The 17,431-nt window shown below is 37.5% G+C and overlaps 1 protein-coding gene across 4 annotated transcripts in view; it reads right to left on the reverse strand.

Moving 5' to 3' along the window:
- DMD (dystrophin) overlaps nucleotides 1-17,431 on the reverse strand; it is a 1,962,662-nt gene that overhangs the window by 1,471,822 nt on the left and 473,409 nt on the right. For all 4 annotated transcript variants that reach the window (XM_045582357.1, XM_045582356.1, XM_045582355.1 and 1 more), the window contains one exon: nucleotides 2,914-3,089. In XM_045582357.1, coding sequence (XP_045438313.1) covers nucleotides 2,914-3,089 — 176 coding nt within the window. The remainder of the gene's footprint in view (nucleotides 1-2,913; nucleotides 3,090-17,431) is intronic.

The raw sequence follows: 17,431 nt of genomic DNA on the forward strand, positions 1-17,431 counted from the left end.
TTTTACTACACAATCCATATCCTGCAGTCAGTTTACCTCAGTTGAAATCCTGGCTCAGTTCCTCTGTAGCTGTGTGTAACAGTAATAAAAGCTGTGCCTATTTTGTAGGGTTACTGGGACGAATAAATGAGCTATGCAGATAAAGCATTTAATGTAGTGCTGAGCGCATAATAAAACCCTCAATAACTGTTAGCTATTATTTAAATAATGCATTCTTTTTGTTCTCACTTGCACATCTCATTCCAGGCAGTTATGAAAACTGCATATGATACAAACAGAATTTAGGAGACAAAATATTTCACCACTATTCACACTTTCTTGAATACAAAAAGGAATCACACAAAACTTTTCCTAACCAAACACATTTCCCAAACAGAAGGCAAGAATACACTTTTGAAGATGGAGATTGACATGAGTCAACTTGCCCTGTCAATTTCTATTTTCGGAGATTGCTGAACACATAGGGAGGGGAAGGCAATTAGGCTCCTATATTGCTCTGGTTGGAAAATTGCTGAAGTGCTATTGGGTTATTGCAAAGGATCCATAAATCCATGTGCCCACTAAGCATTTAGACACATATTAAACATGACATAAAATTAGTTTTCATGCTAGTAGGATTAATGAAAAGCAAACTCATTAAGAGATTTACTAATTTATTTTTGCCATTATGTTCTTTCTCTATCAATGAATATTAAAAATTCAACTACTAGCATGAGTAGAGTCCTTAGAAGTTGCTGTCCCAAATAGAGTGCAAATATTCATAGATTTGAGAACCATTTCACTGGAATAAGGGTCAGCAAACTTTTCCTATGGGGTTCAGATAGTAAATTAGTAAATATTTTAGGCTTTGTGGTCCATATAGTCTCTTTGGCAATAACAATGTCAACCTATATAATAAAAGCCTAATATGCTAAGTGTCCAGTCGTCCATTCAACCAATCAAAGTGAAATATGCTAATGATATGGTAAGGACACCGAACCACTTGCTATGAGGTACACTGAAAACCAGGGAACAGACACTCCAACCAGTAGGTTAGCTTGCTGCTGGGGTCTGGCTGATCAGGACTGAGTGAAACCAGGCCACACATGCTCTGGAGCCCTCTCACAGTCCCTCCCTGGCTCTGATCCTGCATTAGTCGGGTCCCTCAGCCTGGCCTGCACCATCTTGCAATCTAGGACCCCTAGAGGGATGTTGGAGTACTGGTTTCAGCCTGATCCTGCTCAGTGCAGGAGCTGTCCCAAGGGAGAGTACCACTGGGCCAGAAGCCTCTCCCACCTCTGCAGCAGGGCTAAGGTTTTCGGAATGATTAGCGGGCCTAAGCCATCAGGTGGACATCCCTAAGGGCTCCCAGACTGAGAGAGGGTGCAGGCCGGGCCGAGGGACCCTCTCCCCCCAGGAATGAATAAATTTTGTGCACAAGGCATCTAGTAATATCAAAGCAACCATAGCTGATAAATTAATTAGTGTAGCTATGTTTCTTTTTCTTTTTAAAAAATATGTTTTACTGATTTTTTACAGAGAGGAAGGGAAAAAGATAGAGAGCTAGAAACATCGATGAGAGAGAGACATCAACTAGCTGCCTCTTGCACACCCCCTACCGGGGATGTGCCAGCAACCAAGGTACATGCCCTTGACTGGAATCAAACCCGGCACCTTTCAGTCCGCAAACCGATGCTCTACCACTGAGCCAAACCAGTTTCAGGAAGTGTAGCTATGTTTCTATAAAACCTTATTCATAGACACTAACATTGGAATGTCATCAAACTTTCACATCATGAAATATAATTGTTTTCAATTGTTTTCAGCCATTTAAAAATGTAAAAACAATTTTTAGCTCATGAGCTATATAAAAACTGCAGTGAGCTGGATTTAGCCTACAGGCTTGAGTTTGTTGACCTCTGGACAAGAGAATTCACTCAGCCAAGAAGATACAATTAGGTAGAAATGTCCAATGGTATACTGTGGAATTATGAAAGTAGGTTATAAGTCACTGACTAATACAGAAATATTGAAATTCCCTAATAATGTGAGTAGCTTCTTTGGGTGTTTTCTTTTTCCTTTGCCTAAGAATATCTGACTCACTATTTTTAGATATGTGTTCTCCTTATTTCTATACCCTTGGTATATACAAATTCTAATGTCAAGTGTCCCATGTTGCTTAGAAACATAAGGCAAATTTTAATGTTATTCCTCAATCTTAGAATTATAATTGGAATGAAAATAAAATTGTACCATTTTTATTCTTTTCATGCTGGTTTTGCATTTATGAAATTGTATTCCCATCATTGTAATATATTCACTGAGTTACATAATACCTAACTTATCTACAATGTCTAGTTGAGAATATCCACAAAAAGACCAGTTAAAAATTCTAACAAGTTCATGATAAGACTTTATAAATATCAAAGAAGAAGAAATCTGTTCTGTAATTAATGACTCCTGATTTAGGCTGTGTAGATTGAAACATTATGTTCTCATAAACTGGCAGAATGGATCTTGTCTATTATAGGTATATTCCTTCATGAAAATGTACTTTCAATTACTGGATGGGGAGGGGGGGTGTTAATGCTAAAACATGCACTGAACCAGCAGGGTTTTTAAAAGAAAAAAAAATAGAATTTTTCAGGATTAAAATAAATTGATGGTAGTTCACCACACATAGTTTCTTCTTTCAATCCAGAAAACAGTATTTCCATTAAACATTCAGTTTTTGTTTGGATAGTGATTGCTTGGGCAAATTTCAAAATTCACTTCATAATTCTTTTCACTAGCTTAACTGACATTACAGGCACCCGAGGCTTCTAGAAATACTGTTTAAATAAAAACACTGCCATCACTATAGATGAAAGTGAATTTTCCTGCTAACCAGTTACTCTTTGCTTGAAGATAAAACCAGGAGTAAAATTATCTCACCTTTTTCTAATTTCGGAATCCAAAAGAATCTGCCTCTTCTTTTGGGGAGGTGGCGGTGGGAGTTCCTCTTGGGCATGCTTTACCAGGATTTGTTCTCTTGTGGTCACCATAGTTACAGTTTCCATTACAGTTCTTTGTGTTAGTGATGGCTGAGTGGTGGTGACAGTCTGTGAAATCTGCGAGAAGTATTGAAATAGAGGTCACACATTGTTTGAAAGACTTCAGTAAAGACTGCTTGGAGTGGTGAAGAAAAATAATGAAATTGTCCCTGCTTGTTGATAAATTGCCCTTCAGATCAAAATAGCACCAACATGAACCCAAATCAAATTGTTTTATCTAAATTATGTTGACTGAAATTGCAAATGAAGGTAATCTCAAAACCAGAAGTATACTTAGTGCCTCCTCCATTTATTAGTCAAGCTATGGGAATTAAGGGGGCAAAGAAGAAAAGCTTGGTGTTATTCTGACATTTAATTAGACATACTGTTTAAAGTGTTTACAACATTAATTAGATTTTGCTAAAATATCCAAGCACCAAATCCCATTGCCTGGCACATTGTAGATGTTTACTAAATAGTTTGTTGAATGCACCTTTCATTACTCTATATAATAATTATTTATGATATATATTTCTAAAACAAAATTATATGATCATAATAAATAACTTTTTATGCAAATGAAATGTCCTTTAAAATTACAATAAAAGGTTAACATAAAGTGCCTGTTAGTTCAGAAATACATTTTAATTGAATGTTATTCAAATGTTAAAAAGCTCACTATTTTTGTTTGTTTAAAATTAGTAAATATATTTAAAAATATCAGTTTCCAAAGTTAGTATTAAAGAGTCTTCTTAGTTTAAAAACACACAGACTACCCAGCTGGCATGGCTCAGTGGTTGAGCATCAACCTATGAACCAGGAGGTCACGGTTTGATTCCTGATCAAGGCACATGCCCAGGTTGCTAGCTCCATCCCCCATGCAGGGTATGCAAGGAGGCATCCAATCAATGATTGTCTCTAATCATCAATGTTTCTCTCTCCCTTTCTTAATCTCTGACATCAATAAAAAATATATTTTAAAAGTAAAAACACACTGACTTTCTGTTCAGACCTGTTAAAAAATTTTATGCACAGACCATTATTTTTTGGAATAATATGGCTTGTGACTCAAGTCATGATAGGCCACTACTTAGTTCATGAGCACTGCAAGACAGACAAGTCATAATACTTTTCTTCCTGAACCACCAATTCTCTGAGTCCTCCAGCTATGAAGACTGAAAAGTTCCCCCTTGGATGTTAATCATTACCCTTCTGATAATACAAATTATTCGGAAGATCTATTTTCAAGGAGGCCAAAGCACACCTATATTGGATCCACTTATAGGTAATTATAGGATCTGGTTGAGGCCAAAATTAGTTTTATTGATTTCATGAACTTGCCAAGAGATAGGAAAAGGGTTTGTGGTGACCGTCCTATCTCCTATCCAATAACTGATTCCTTCAATGAGAGGAAAACAAGGAAGCCTCAGTATACTCCTATTTCAGCTTATAAATAGGCAACTGAAAAAAATGAAATCCTTTGTCATGATGTCTTGTGTAAAAATTGCTTTTAACAAACACATTGTGAAAGTGTTACACTCTGTGCAAGCACCACATCTGTACACATGTCAAAGCCTCAGGAACTTGCATTTTGGGAGCCTAAATACAGTAATTTCCGGTGTATAAGACTACACTGTGTTCTAGTAAAAAAAAAAAAAAAAGCCTGCTCAGATTGGCCAGACTCAGAGAGGCAGTCTGTTAAAAAAAGAACTGGTGTTGCCTTGGAAGTGGGGGGTAGTCTTATACAGCGAATATAGGCCTAAACCTATGTTTTAACTGTAAAATTAGGGGGTCGTCTCATACGCCGGAAAATACGGTACCATACAAAGGTACCCAACACATGTAATAAATTTCCTTTTTTTCTTTTTTTTTTTTTAATATATTTTATTGATTTTTGTACAGAGATGAAAGGAGAAAGATAGTTAGAAACATCGATGAGAGAGAGTCATCGATCAGCTGCCTCTTGCATACCCCCTACTGGGGATATGCCCGCAACCAAGGTACATGCCCTTGACTGGAATCAAACCCGGGGCCCTTCAGTCCCCAAGCCGACGCTCTATTCATTGAGCCAAACTGGTCCCGGCAAAATTTCCTTTTTTTTTCATTTAACAATAAATGTGTACCATATTCTTCTTCATGGAAAAATAAGACAACCCCTGAAAATAAGACCTAGCACACCTTTTGGAGCAAAAACTAATATAAGACAATATCTCATTTTCGGGGAAACAGGGTACCTCAGTAGGGGCGGGTCAGTGCCCCCAGAGTGGAAAGTGATTTTGGGGGACTTGACACAGCTCTCTCCCCGATGTCAAAGCCCATAGACAGGGCCGTGGGGGTCGCAGGACACTCCGTTGTGAGATGCCCCAGGGTGTGGGTGGTGGGGGCCTCCGAGGCTCATGGAGGCCCATGGCTGTCTGAAAGAGGGGGCTGGATTCCCCATGCTTGTGGACCTGGGCCCTGGGTGGCAGGCAACCTGTGAGCAGAAGGCCATCTGCCCTTGGGGCTTTTAGGCACCGAACAATACTTCTAGAGGTGGGGCGGTAACCCCCCTCACTCCCCCCCTCCAGGTGTGAGGAGCAGGGCAGCCTGGCCAGTGTTGCTCGCTCATTGGTCCAATGAATGAGGGGGTGGGGTTTCTGGAACAAGGGAGCAGGGCCAGGTCTAGTGCTGAAGGCCTTCAAGTCAATGAGGGGGCTGGGCCAGGTGAACAGCTGAAGGCAGTCATGTCAACAAGGGGGCAGGGCCAGGTGAAGGGCAGGCAATTGTGACCTAAGCAGGAGAAAGGCTGGTCGCCAGGGATACAGGGAGGTGGGCAGGGGGGCAGGGGTGGGGGGAAGGCCTGCTGGCAGTGACCTAAACAAGGAAGCTGGGGTTTTGGGGGGCTGGCTCAATGATCAGCCAGAAGAGGCCAAGCCAAGAATGGATTGGGGCCAGAGGCAACACCCGGAAGTGGTCCAGTGGATAAGGCCATGGGGCCCTGTGAATGAGGATGGGGGTCCCCCATGGCCACAAAAGCCCCATCTTCCCCTGGTCCAGACTGGATGCCAGGAAGAAGGTCCCTTGTCCTCAAGGAAGGGCTTTCCCCGAGAATGCAGCAGAAAGCTCGCCCTCAGGGCCCAGCAACCAGTAAGTACTGTGTTTCCCTGAAAATAAGACATCTTCCGAAAATAAGGACTACTTGCAGGTTTCCTTCTGAGTGAAATATGAGGTGTCCCCCAACAATAAGCCCCCCCTACCCCCTAGACCAAACATGAGAGTTTTGGTCCACTGATTCTGAAAGAAATGGAGTCACAAGAAATTCACCAGAAAATTCAGGAATTGGATTGTTATGATCATGTTCAAAAGATGTTGACACGATTGTCATTGAATAAATGAGTAAATTCATGATACTGTAGGATTCTCAGTTTTTCGGATTTGTGTTGACAACTACCACATTTTCTGGCATATAAGATGACACTGTGTTCTAGTAAAAAGCCTGCTCAGATTGGCCAGAGTCAGAGAGTCAGGCGGTCTATTAAAAAAAGAACTGGTGTTGCCTTGGAAGTGGGGGTAGTCTTATACAGCGAATATAGGCCTAAACCTATGTTTTAACTGTAAAATTAGGGGGTCGTCTTATACTCCGGAAAATACGGTAGCTTTTTTTTTAAAAAGAGGATATTATGAGATACTGAATTTCTACATGTATAGAGCACAAGTTTTATCATCTCTAAGATGTCCATAGATTATTCAGAATCAATTACTTCACTTCAAACAATAATATGTGGACACAAGATGGCCAGCAGGAGAGGGCACTTGGGAGGCACCAGGCCTACAAGGGAGGGCAGTTGAGAGGGACCAGGCCTGCAAGGGATTGAGTTAGGGGTGACCAGGCCAGGAGAGGAGGTAAGTTGGGGCAAACGGGCTGGTAGGGGAGCAGTTAGACATCAATCAGGCTGGCATGGGAGTGGTTAGGGGGTGATCAGGCTGGTAGGCAGAAGCAGTTAGGGGCAATCAGGAAGGCAAGTGAGCAAGCAGTTGGGAGCCAGCAGTCCTGGATCCTGAGAGAGATCCCAGATTGGAGAGGGTGCAGGCTGGGCTAAGGGACAACCTCCTCCCCTAGCCCCAGTGCATGAATTTCATTCACAGGGCCTCCAGTTTTTAATAAAATAGCAGGAATAGATCCGTAATTTTTCTATACTATATTCATTATCATACTATAATTAAAAATAGCATTTCATTTTCTTTGGGATAAAATAATGAGAAAACAACTTCACTAACCCTGTAAATATAGGGTATAATTTGTTATGTATAACAAATCAGAAACTACTTTCAATACCTACTCCATCTATAATAATAAAAGCAAAACATGCTAATTAGTCTGGATGTCCTTTCAGACATCCTTCCAGACGACCTTTTGGAGGAAGCTGGGGATGTAAGGGCCGAGGCTGCTGCCATGGTAGTGGGGGCCAAAGCAGAAGCAGGCAGCAGGTAGGGGCCAATGCAGCTGCCACGGTGGTGGGAGCCAAGAATGTTGCATGAATTTCTTACATTGGGCCTCTAGTATAAGAATAAAAAAACATTTTGTCATGTATTAAATTTCCCCATGCTTTTATTGACCATAAACAATTATATATTAGAATCATTAAAAATATATTGAATCAAATTTTCCCATTGTCAGAGATCAAAACACCTAGTGGAAGCCTGCCTTATTATGACTTCACTCATTAAGAATTTGTTTTGAACCTGGGCCAACACAGAATAAGTTGAACATTGTTTCTGTCTAACAGTCTTAAAGATCTGAAGCTTCATTATCATGACTCTGATAAGTCTTATTTCCAAGCTCTATAATAAATACTAGTTATTTGCTAGAATTGGATTTAATCTGATTGATGGTTGAAAACCTAGATTCCCTGCTTTGGACACCATAGACAGAGAAATCAATCTGAAACTGTGTAAGTTACTCAGATGCTGAATCACAATGTTTCAATTAAATTACAACATGTATTAAACAGGGCATTCGGAAATGAATAAAATGAAATCTCTATTTTCAGGGATTTTACAGCATAGGCATGAAGATAACAACCACACAAATAATTGTGAAATAGGGTGGGTGTTACATGAAAAATGTAAGCATGCAAAATAATTACATTCACTAACATAGCAAGCAAGGAAGTTCCTTCTTAAATGTTACAAAATGAAAATTCCCTTTGCTAGTATCTTAACCTTTACATTTCTTTTGATGCTAAAGGCCGCAAATAACATTTATTCCTGTTCAGAGGGTCACTTATAAGAGTAAAATGCTGGAAATAGCCTAATGCCAGTAAGTGATGGTTTTCAGAATAGGGGCCTGACACACAGGGTGCATAAGGCCTGCAAAATCATTTGGTCTGACCCTGCCAAGGTATTAGGAGTGAGTTGTTTGACCATATATAGCAGGCTAATTTTTAAGTTAATAATTTTGTGTGGCCTGAAAATGATGTTATAAATATCCAAATAGCCCTTGGCAGAAAAATGGTTACCCATCCAGGGTTTAAATAAATTATACTACATGCATGTGATAAAGGATAAAATATTGTACATGTTTCAAATATTTTAAAATGCCATTGGAATTTTTTTACATAAGTAGTACTGATTAAACAATGCAAGATATAAAATTATAAGTTATTTTTGACAGAGAAAGCACAGATAATTTCTATTGTGCCATACATATTTCTGAATTCTTTATATTTTCCAACATTGTACAATAAAATATTTTCCACAAAACATTACTTCTATAAGCAAAGAAAAACTGCAAACTCTCTAAGTTGTCGTTTTAAGTCTATAATTCCTGTTTATCTTTGGAATTATAAGACTGTCATCCAAATATATTAAAATTAAGAGGACTAAACATCTGATAAGAATGACTTACTGCCTTCACTAAAACATTGAATAGTGCTAGATCAAAATTAGAATATAATATAGTTTGGGCTACATTCAACAAACTAAATGTCTACCTAACTAAATTCTTATCCATTCACCTTTCTCCATTTTGATTATGAGTATATAAAAAATTACTTTGGCCCTAGCTGGTTTGCTCAGTGGATAGAGCATCAGTCTGCAGATTGAATGATCCCAGGTTCAATTCTGGTCAAGGGTACATGCCTGGGTTGCAGGCTTGATGCCTGGTAGGGGGCATGCAGGCGGTAGCCAATCAATGACTCTCTCTCATCATTAACATTTCTCTCTCTCTCTCTCTCTCTCTCTCTCTCTCTCTCTCTCTCTCTCTCTCTCTCTCTCTGTCTCTCTGTCTCTCATTTCTTCTCTCTGAAATCAATAAAAAAATTAAAATAAGAAAATTACTTTGAAATGTTCTCATGAAAGTAAAACATATTTGTTTTTAAATACTGTATTTCGTGGATCTGTCAATTAATCTGCCCAGTAAAAATGGGAAAGAGTTAGTTTAAAATTATATGTCTTTAGGTTTGGAAGCTAGTTGCTCTTTTTTAAAATTTATTAAATTTATTGGGGTGACATCTATATTTACCTTATAAAAGCCTAATATGCGAATTATCTCCTCTGGAGTTTGATCCCTTGCTATGACATATGTTGACCACCAGAGGTGGCACAGTGGCAGGCCCCAATTGTCCCTAATCACCAGCCAGGCCTAGGGACCCTACCTGTGCACAAATTTCATGCACCAGGCCTCTAGTTTTTAATAAGATCATGTAGGTTTCAAATACAGATTTCTATGATACATCATCTGTGTATTACCCAAAGTAAAATCATCCACTGTCACTAATTATTTGACACCTTTGACCCATCCCTACACTCTACCATTTCCCTGTGGTAACCACCATAAAAACTTATAGTGATTAAAAGTAGAGGTCTATGAGCCAGGCTTACAATTAGCAAACACTAGGTCCATAGTTCACATACCGCAATAATTGGGTCAGGTTAGTTGTTATCTCAGAGCTTTTACTTATTTTTTTATATGTAAAATTTGAATAAAGACACATCTCTCACAGAGATGTGGTAAACATGATCAGCTTCATGGGTGTGCAACTTATGCAGACATCAGCTTATGCAGTTCCCTCACCCAGAAGGACTCCATGCTTGGTTTCATACTCTGCTGTAAACTCTTAAAATTCTTAATGATATTTGAACAAGAAGCCCCACATTTTAATTTTGTATTGGGCCCCATACATTATGTAGCCAGTCCTGTTTGCAAGAATAAAATTATGTAATGTCTAAACACAGTAAGTGCTCTCTTAATATACATAGTAGCAATAATGACTGTCCCTTCTCAATGTTCAGAGAAAATTCAGGATTTTTTTCTCTACTGAACTTTCTGACTCATAAGGTTATATAGGTTGATTTCCAAATATTGCATTTTCCCATTGAGAGAAAAATTGGAAAAGCATTTGCGCAGCCATACATTGTATAATTTAAGTAGATCTAGAAAAAAAAGAAACTGCTCTCTAAATAGTAAAATTATTTCTTACCATAGTCTCTTCCATTTGTTTAAAAATTCAGATTTTGAAGAGGAAATATATGTACATTTAAAGAATATTTTAAAAAGAATATAAAAGGACATACAATGACTGATTCTGAAACTGACATAGCAGAGATAGTTGGAATCTCTTCACTAATTACTCTAGAGTTTTATATAACATTTCTTTAACACTACTGCCTGCAGTTTCTCAAAGACAAGTAGTTATATTTACAACCTATGATCTTTTTTTAAAATTATGTTTTTATTGCGTTTTAGAAGGAGAAAAGGAGAAAGATATAGAAAGATTACATCAATTGGCTGCCTACTGGAGATTGAGCCAGTTACCTGGGCAAGTGCCCTGACCAGGAATCAAACCCAGACCTCCTGGTTTTTGGGCCAACACTCGACCACTGAAACACACAGTCCAGTCCTTATTCTTACATTTTAAATTAACTTTCTTGGTGCTGATATTTTTTCTCTTACTTTTGGCCTATATTCACAGTTGCATATTTTAATTTTCCATTTAATTACTTAAATATTATTGCCCTTCTAAGTTCCTTGGGGTTAAAGATTTCTATTTCTTGCCTTGCAAGATATTCCACTATTTGAACACTTAAAGAAATGTATAAAAAGAGATCCAATAATTGAAAATTAAAAAAGAGATTCAAGTTATAAAGGGTTAGTTATCTAATTATCATTAAAATACTTAAAATAATAGCTATCAATTCTGAGGCTCTTCAAATGTTCCAAGCATTATTCTAAGTACTTTGCATTCATTATCTTATTTAAAATAATTAGAATAGTATCTGAGATAAAGGCTTAAAGAGTGATAGCTATCATTACCTTGCAAGGGCCCTAAGAATAAATGTAGATATTATTCCTATTTAATAGATAAAAGGTAAAATTTAAGGCAGATACAACTTGTAAATGGCTGAGCAGAGTTATAAACCCAAGTATGATATTTCTTTCAGCCAGATCTTAGTAGGGTATGCTCACTTGCTGCAACACATGTTCAGATTTCTGAGTGGCAATTTTCCTTTAAGTTGTATAGCTGGGCGAGTGTGTTCATATACACAGACATACACATATAATGTCAGAAGAATGAAAATGAACATAATGACTATCTTTAATGCTTTAGATCTTGATGAATTATAATTAAATCTGTGCAAAATAAATCAAATGCAATACACCTGGTTTATTTAAAAATATAATGAGGTTGACAACTGTGGACCGACATTTTCCCTGTGTTTTTGTTTTGTTTTATTTGTTTTTGTTTTTAAGCTTTCACTTGAATATGTTTTATTTTGTTAGTTATTTAGAATCAATTTTCACTCACCTCCATATGCCCTTCATTATGTAGATTATTTTTAAAATTCTTTATTGTTGAAAGTATTATATATGTTCTATTTTCCCCTATGTTTTTTGTATGTACATAACTTTGGAGAAATCACTGATTTTTAATAGATATGGAGGAATTGTACTTTTATAGCTTAAAACATAAGCTCAGTAACTGCCTTAACTAAGAATTGGTAGCCAGACTGAAAACTATCTCTGTAGGGATGGCAGCACAAGACAGAGAAGTAACTGTATGCTGCACTTTATGATAAACCTGGGGTAAAAGATCAGGTGTTCACAAAGGGAGCTGACCTATCAATCAATACTCTATAAAATTCTATATCTCATGAAAGAGCACAGAGCAATTGCCAAGGCTAAGTGTAGTGTACAAGAAGTGCTAGCTAAAGTTCATGACAATGGCTTGGTGACAAGATTTTAATATTTAACTGTTACCCTTTTGGTACTGGTAATAAGGCTGTGTAATTTCTTAAATAGACACTGACATTGGGATCATGAGCACAATTAGAGTCAATATTCATAAGCATAATAAAGGTAGTATTCCTCCTATTTGAAATAAAATATTGTACAATTAAGAAGGCTTATCCTACAAAATTTTAATTTTATGTACATATTTTGTCCCTCAATTCAAATTAGCTTTCATTCAAATTGACAGAAAAGAGAGATATATGTGGGCTTCAGAATTCGTATTAAACAGAATTTGAGCAACTATTTGAATTAACTGCATCTGCAGAAATTCAAGAAGCAACAAGATTTATTTTTTTCTGATCAACATGACCTTCCTCTACACACCATTTGATTTTAAGTAATAAAATGTATTCTGTAACTAGAAATGCAGATTATCAAGCATATAATAAGAAAAGAACTTGTATCTTTCTTTATGTGTTATTTCATTTATTGTCAGTAGATAACAGATGTATCATAAAGATGCTGAATATTTTTATCTTAATTACAATTTCATGAGGAGTGTAATGTAATCATTTCAGATCTAGTCTTCTTGAATATGAAGAGAATTTTATTTTATTTTATTTTCATTATCATCTGCCAGCCAACTCTGAGACTGACATAGCAGAAATAATTGGAATCACTTTGCTAATTAGTCTAGAGTTTTATTTATTTATTTATTTATTTTTAATTAAGGTATTATGTGTACATATCTTTCCATTGCCCTCCCACTCCCATGCATGCCCCCCCCCGAGTTTTTCGTCCATTGGTTTTGCTTATACGCATGCATACAAGTCCTTTGGTTGATCTCTTATCTCCCCCAGATCTCCCTATCCTCCCTGCTGTAATTTGACAGTCTGTTTGTTGCTTTACTGTCTCTGTATCTATCTTTTTGTTCATCAAAAAGATAATAATGTTCTTTATTATCCATAAATGAGTGAGGTCATGTGGTGTTTCTCTTTCATTGACTGGCTTATTTCACTCAGCATGATGATCTCCAATTCCATCCAGGTTGCTGCAAATGATGAGAATTCCTTTTTTTATGGCAGCATAGTATTCCATTGTGTAGATGTACCATAATTTTTTGATCCAATCATCTGATAGGCATCTAGGCTGTTTCTAAATTCTAGCTATTGTAAATTGTGCTGCTATAAACATAGGGGTGCATATTTCCTTTCTGATTGGTGTTTCTGGTTTCTTAGGATATATTCCTAGGAGTGGGATTACTGGTCAAATGGGAGTTCCATTTTCAGTTTTTTGAGGAAACTCCATACTGTTCTCCACAGTAGTTGCACCAGTCTGCATTCCCACCAGCACTGCACGAGGGTTCCTTTTTCTTAGCAACCTCACCAACACTTGTCGTTTGTTGATTGGTTGATGTTAGCCATTCTGATAAGTGTGAGATGGTACTGCATTGTTGTTTTGATTTGCGTATCTTGGATAATTAGTGACTTTGAGCATGTTTTCATGTGCCTCTTGGCCTTCCTTCTGTCTTCTAGAGTTTTATATAAAACTAGAGGTCTCGTGTATGACATTCATGCACTTCGTGGGGGTCCCTCAGTCCGACCTGTGCCCTCTAGGGAGGATGTCCAACTGACAGCTTAGGCCCACTCCCCATGGGTAGTTGGACAACTTAGTGCTTCGCCAGCTATCAGCCCAGAGTTTGGCTGAGCAGCACTCCCCCGGTGGGAGCGCACTGATCACAGGGGGACAACTCCTATGTTGAGCATCTGTCCCTGGTGGTCAGTGTGTGTCATAGAGACCAGTCATTCAGTCTATTTGCATATTAGCCTTTTGTTATATAGGATTATTATATAGGACCAGTGGCCTGGTGCATGAAATTCACGAATGGGGGAGGTCCCTCAGCCCAGCATGCACCATCTCTAATCTGGGATCCCTAAGGGGATGTCTGACTACTGGTTTAACCCCAATCTGGCAGTTGTACATCCCTCTCACAATCCAGGACTATTGGCTTCTAACCACTCGCCTGACTGTCTGCCTGATTGCTCCCTAACTGCTCCCCTGCCAGCCTGATTGATGCCTAACTGCTCTCTTGCAGGCATGATCATCTCCAACTGCCCTCCCCTGCCAGTCCAATCACTTCCAACTGTCCTCCCCTGCTGACACAATACCCCCCAACTGCCTTCCTCTAAGTGGCTGATGGGACTTGGGGACTCTGGCTGGATTAGGCGGCGCTGAGGAGACTGGAGACTGGGACTGGATGAGGCTGGTTGCTACAGGAACTGGGTGAGGCAGAGCTGAGGGGACTGAGGGACTCTGGCTGGATGAAGCGAGGCTGAGGGGATTGGGAGACTGAGGCTGGATGAGGCGTGGCTGAGAGGACTGGGAACCACCATCTTGTGGCTATGGGTGTCACCATATTGTGAGGGTGTGGCAGTCAATTAGCATATTCCCTCTTTATTAAATAGGATTTTAAGAAAAGAGAAACATATCATGGACATTTAGGACAGGAAGGACGCTATAGAGATCTTTCCTGTCCAAACTTTTAATTTTATAAATAAGGAATGAGAAATTACAACAGCTAATTCAGCTCTCATCTTTTAAATTTTCAGTGCCTACAACATTTTATGTTGTTGTTAATAATAAATTTACAACATAAAATCCAGTCTACGGATACTCAAGGCCCAATCCCAAAAACCTATTTTAGTTGGAGTTTGCAAAGGATATAGTTAATTTCCAAAAATATTTAAGCTATAACTTCAAAATTTTCACATTTAATCTAAGCAATAATCAGAAGATGTTCTAAAATTCAAGATGGGTAGTCTATAAATTTAAATAAGACAGAAACCTAAAATAAGTGAGGGAATTTTAATTCTAGGTTTTATAAAATCATTTATTTTATTTATTTATTTTTTATTAGCAGTAGGCTGATTAGGCTTGGAAAGCTTTTAGGAGGCAACATAAAGGGTTGGCAACTGAAAGGCATTAGAATATTTTAATTAAAATAATCAACAAAAAGAAAATAGACAAACCAATTGTAACTACATTTTAGGTATTAAAATGCTACAAAATAATGCTTTGGGAATAGGTGCAATCAAAAGATGCACGAAAAATATTTTATGGGAAATAAAAACAGGATCTCAAGGAAATGAGGAAAAAATCAGAAAAGAAAGACAAATAAATTTTCACCTTAATAGTTTTGTACATATTTGCATATCTAGTATTATGAGAAACACTGTCTTATTATCTTCAACTGTGTTTTACACAATTCACATGTCTAGCAAGAGTTTTAAAACTTTCAGAAGGACATAAATGATAGAATAGATACAGACACAATGACCACTTTCTCTATTTGGGTATCTATGAATATAGACAGGCATATGTTGCATAAACATATATGCTTATGTTCAAGGATGGGGAATTCTGAGCATATTAATTTTATATTTGAGATATTTGTGTTCATAGTTCAGAACATTGCAAAAATGGTCTTTAAGAATACAGCAAAAAGCCGAAACCAGTTTGGCTCAGTGGATAGAGTGTTGGTCTGGGGACTGAAAGGTCCCAGGTTCGATTCTGGTCAAGGGCATGTACCTTGGTTGTGGGCACATCCCCGGTAGGGGGTGTGCAAGAGGCAGCTGGTTGATGTTTCTCTCTCATCAACATTTCTAACTCTCTCTCCCTCTCCCTTCCTCTCCATAAAAAATCAATAATATATATATATATATATCAATATATATATCAATATATCAATATATATATATATATATATATATATATATATATATATATATATATATATAAAAGAATACAGCAAAATATTCATGAAAAGTGAATAAAATCTGTGGACTTAGATAAGTCATAGAATGTTTCATATCCTTGGCAAAGAAAATAATTCATTCTGTTACATAATCACAAAACTATGGCACTTCTGTACTTATCTAAATAGATACATTCTTACAACTAAATATCCGATGTAAAATTTACTATAAATTACAAGAATAAATAATAAACCATATGAATAATGTTTTTTATTTAATAAATCTTCATTGTTCAGATTATTACAATTGTTTCTCCTTTCCACCCCTCCCATAGCTCCCTTCCACTTGGGTCCCATCTTACCCTCTGCCCTTATATCCCCTCCGCTGTCCTCATCCATAGGTGTACAGTTTTTGTAGTCTCTTCCTGAACCCCAAACCTCTTTCCCCCTGAGAATTATCAATCCACTCCCTTTCTATGCCCCTGATTCTATTATATTCCCCAGTTTATTCTGTTCCTCGGATTTTTAATTCACTTTAATTTTAGGTTCACTTATTGATAGATATGTATTTATTGTTCATAAATTTTATCTTTACTATTTTTTTCTTCCTCTTCTTAAAGAATACCTTTCAGCATTTCATATAATACTGGTTTAGTGCTGATGAACTCCTTTAGCTTTTTCTTATCTGTGAAGCTCTTTATCTGATCTTCAATTCTGAATAGCTTTGCAGGATAGAGTAATCTAGGTTGTAGGTTCTTGCTATTCATCACTCTGAATATTTCTTGCCAGTCCCATCTGGCCTGCATAGTTTCTATTGAGAAGTCAGTTGACAATCTTATGGATGCTCCCTTTTAAGTAAGTTACTGTTTTTCTTTTGCTCTTTTTAATATTCTTTCTTTGTCTTTGGATTCGGTCCTCTTTGGATTCCTTTTGTTTGGGGTCTGTGTATTTCCTGGACTTATAAGTCTATTTCTTTCACCAGGTGGGGGAAGTGATCAGTCATCATTTCTTCAAATAGGTTTTCAGTATCTTGCTTTCTCTCTTCTTCTGGTACCTCCATAGTTCTGATTTTGGTACACTTGAAGTTGTCCCAGAGGCTTCTTAAACTATCTTCAACTTTTTTTATTCTTTTTTCTTTTTGTTTTTCCAGTTGAGTGTTTTTTGCTTCTTTGTATTTTGAATATTTGACTTGATTCTTGCATTCCTCTAGTCTGCTGTTGTGTCTCTGTATAATATTTTTTACTTCTGTCAGTGTATGATTTATTTCTAGTTGGTCCTTTTTCATATCCTCAAGGGTCTTGCTAAATTTATCAGCCTTTTCTAGAAAATTCTTGAAAAACCTTATAACTGTGGTTTTGTACTCTATATCCAGTCATTTGTTTTCCTCCATTTCTTCCGTTTGTGATCTGTTTCTTTGTTTCCCCATTTTCGCTGTTTCCCTGAATTAGTATGGTA

The sequence above is a fragment of the Pipistrellus kuhlii genome, unplaced genomic scaffold, assembly GCF_014108245.1.
Source record: "Pipistrellus kuhlii isolate mPipKuh1 unplaced genomic scaffold, mPipKuh1.p scaffold_m20_p_16, whole genome shotgun sequence".
NCBI classification, from domain to species: Eukaryota; Metazoa; Chordata; class Mammalia; order Chiroptera; family Vespertilionidae; genus Pipistrellus; species Pipistrellus kuhlii.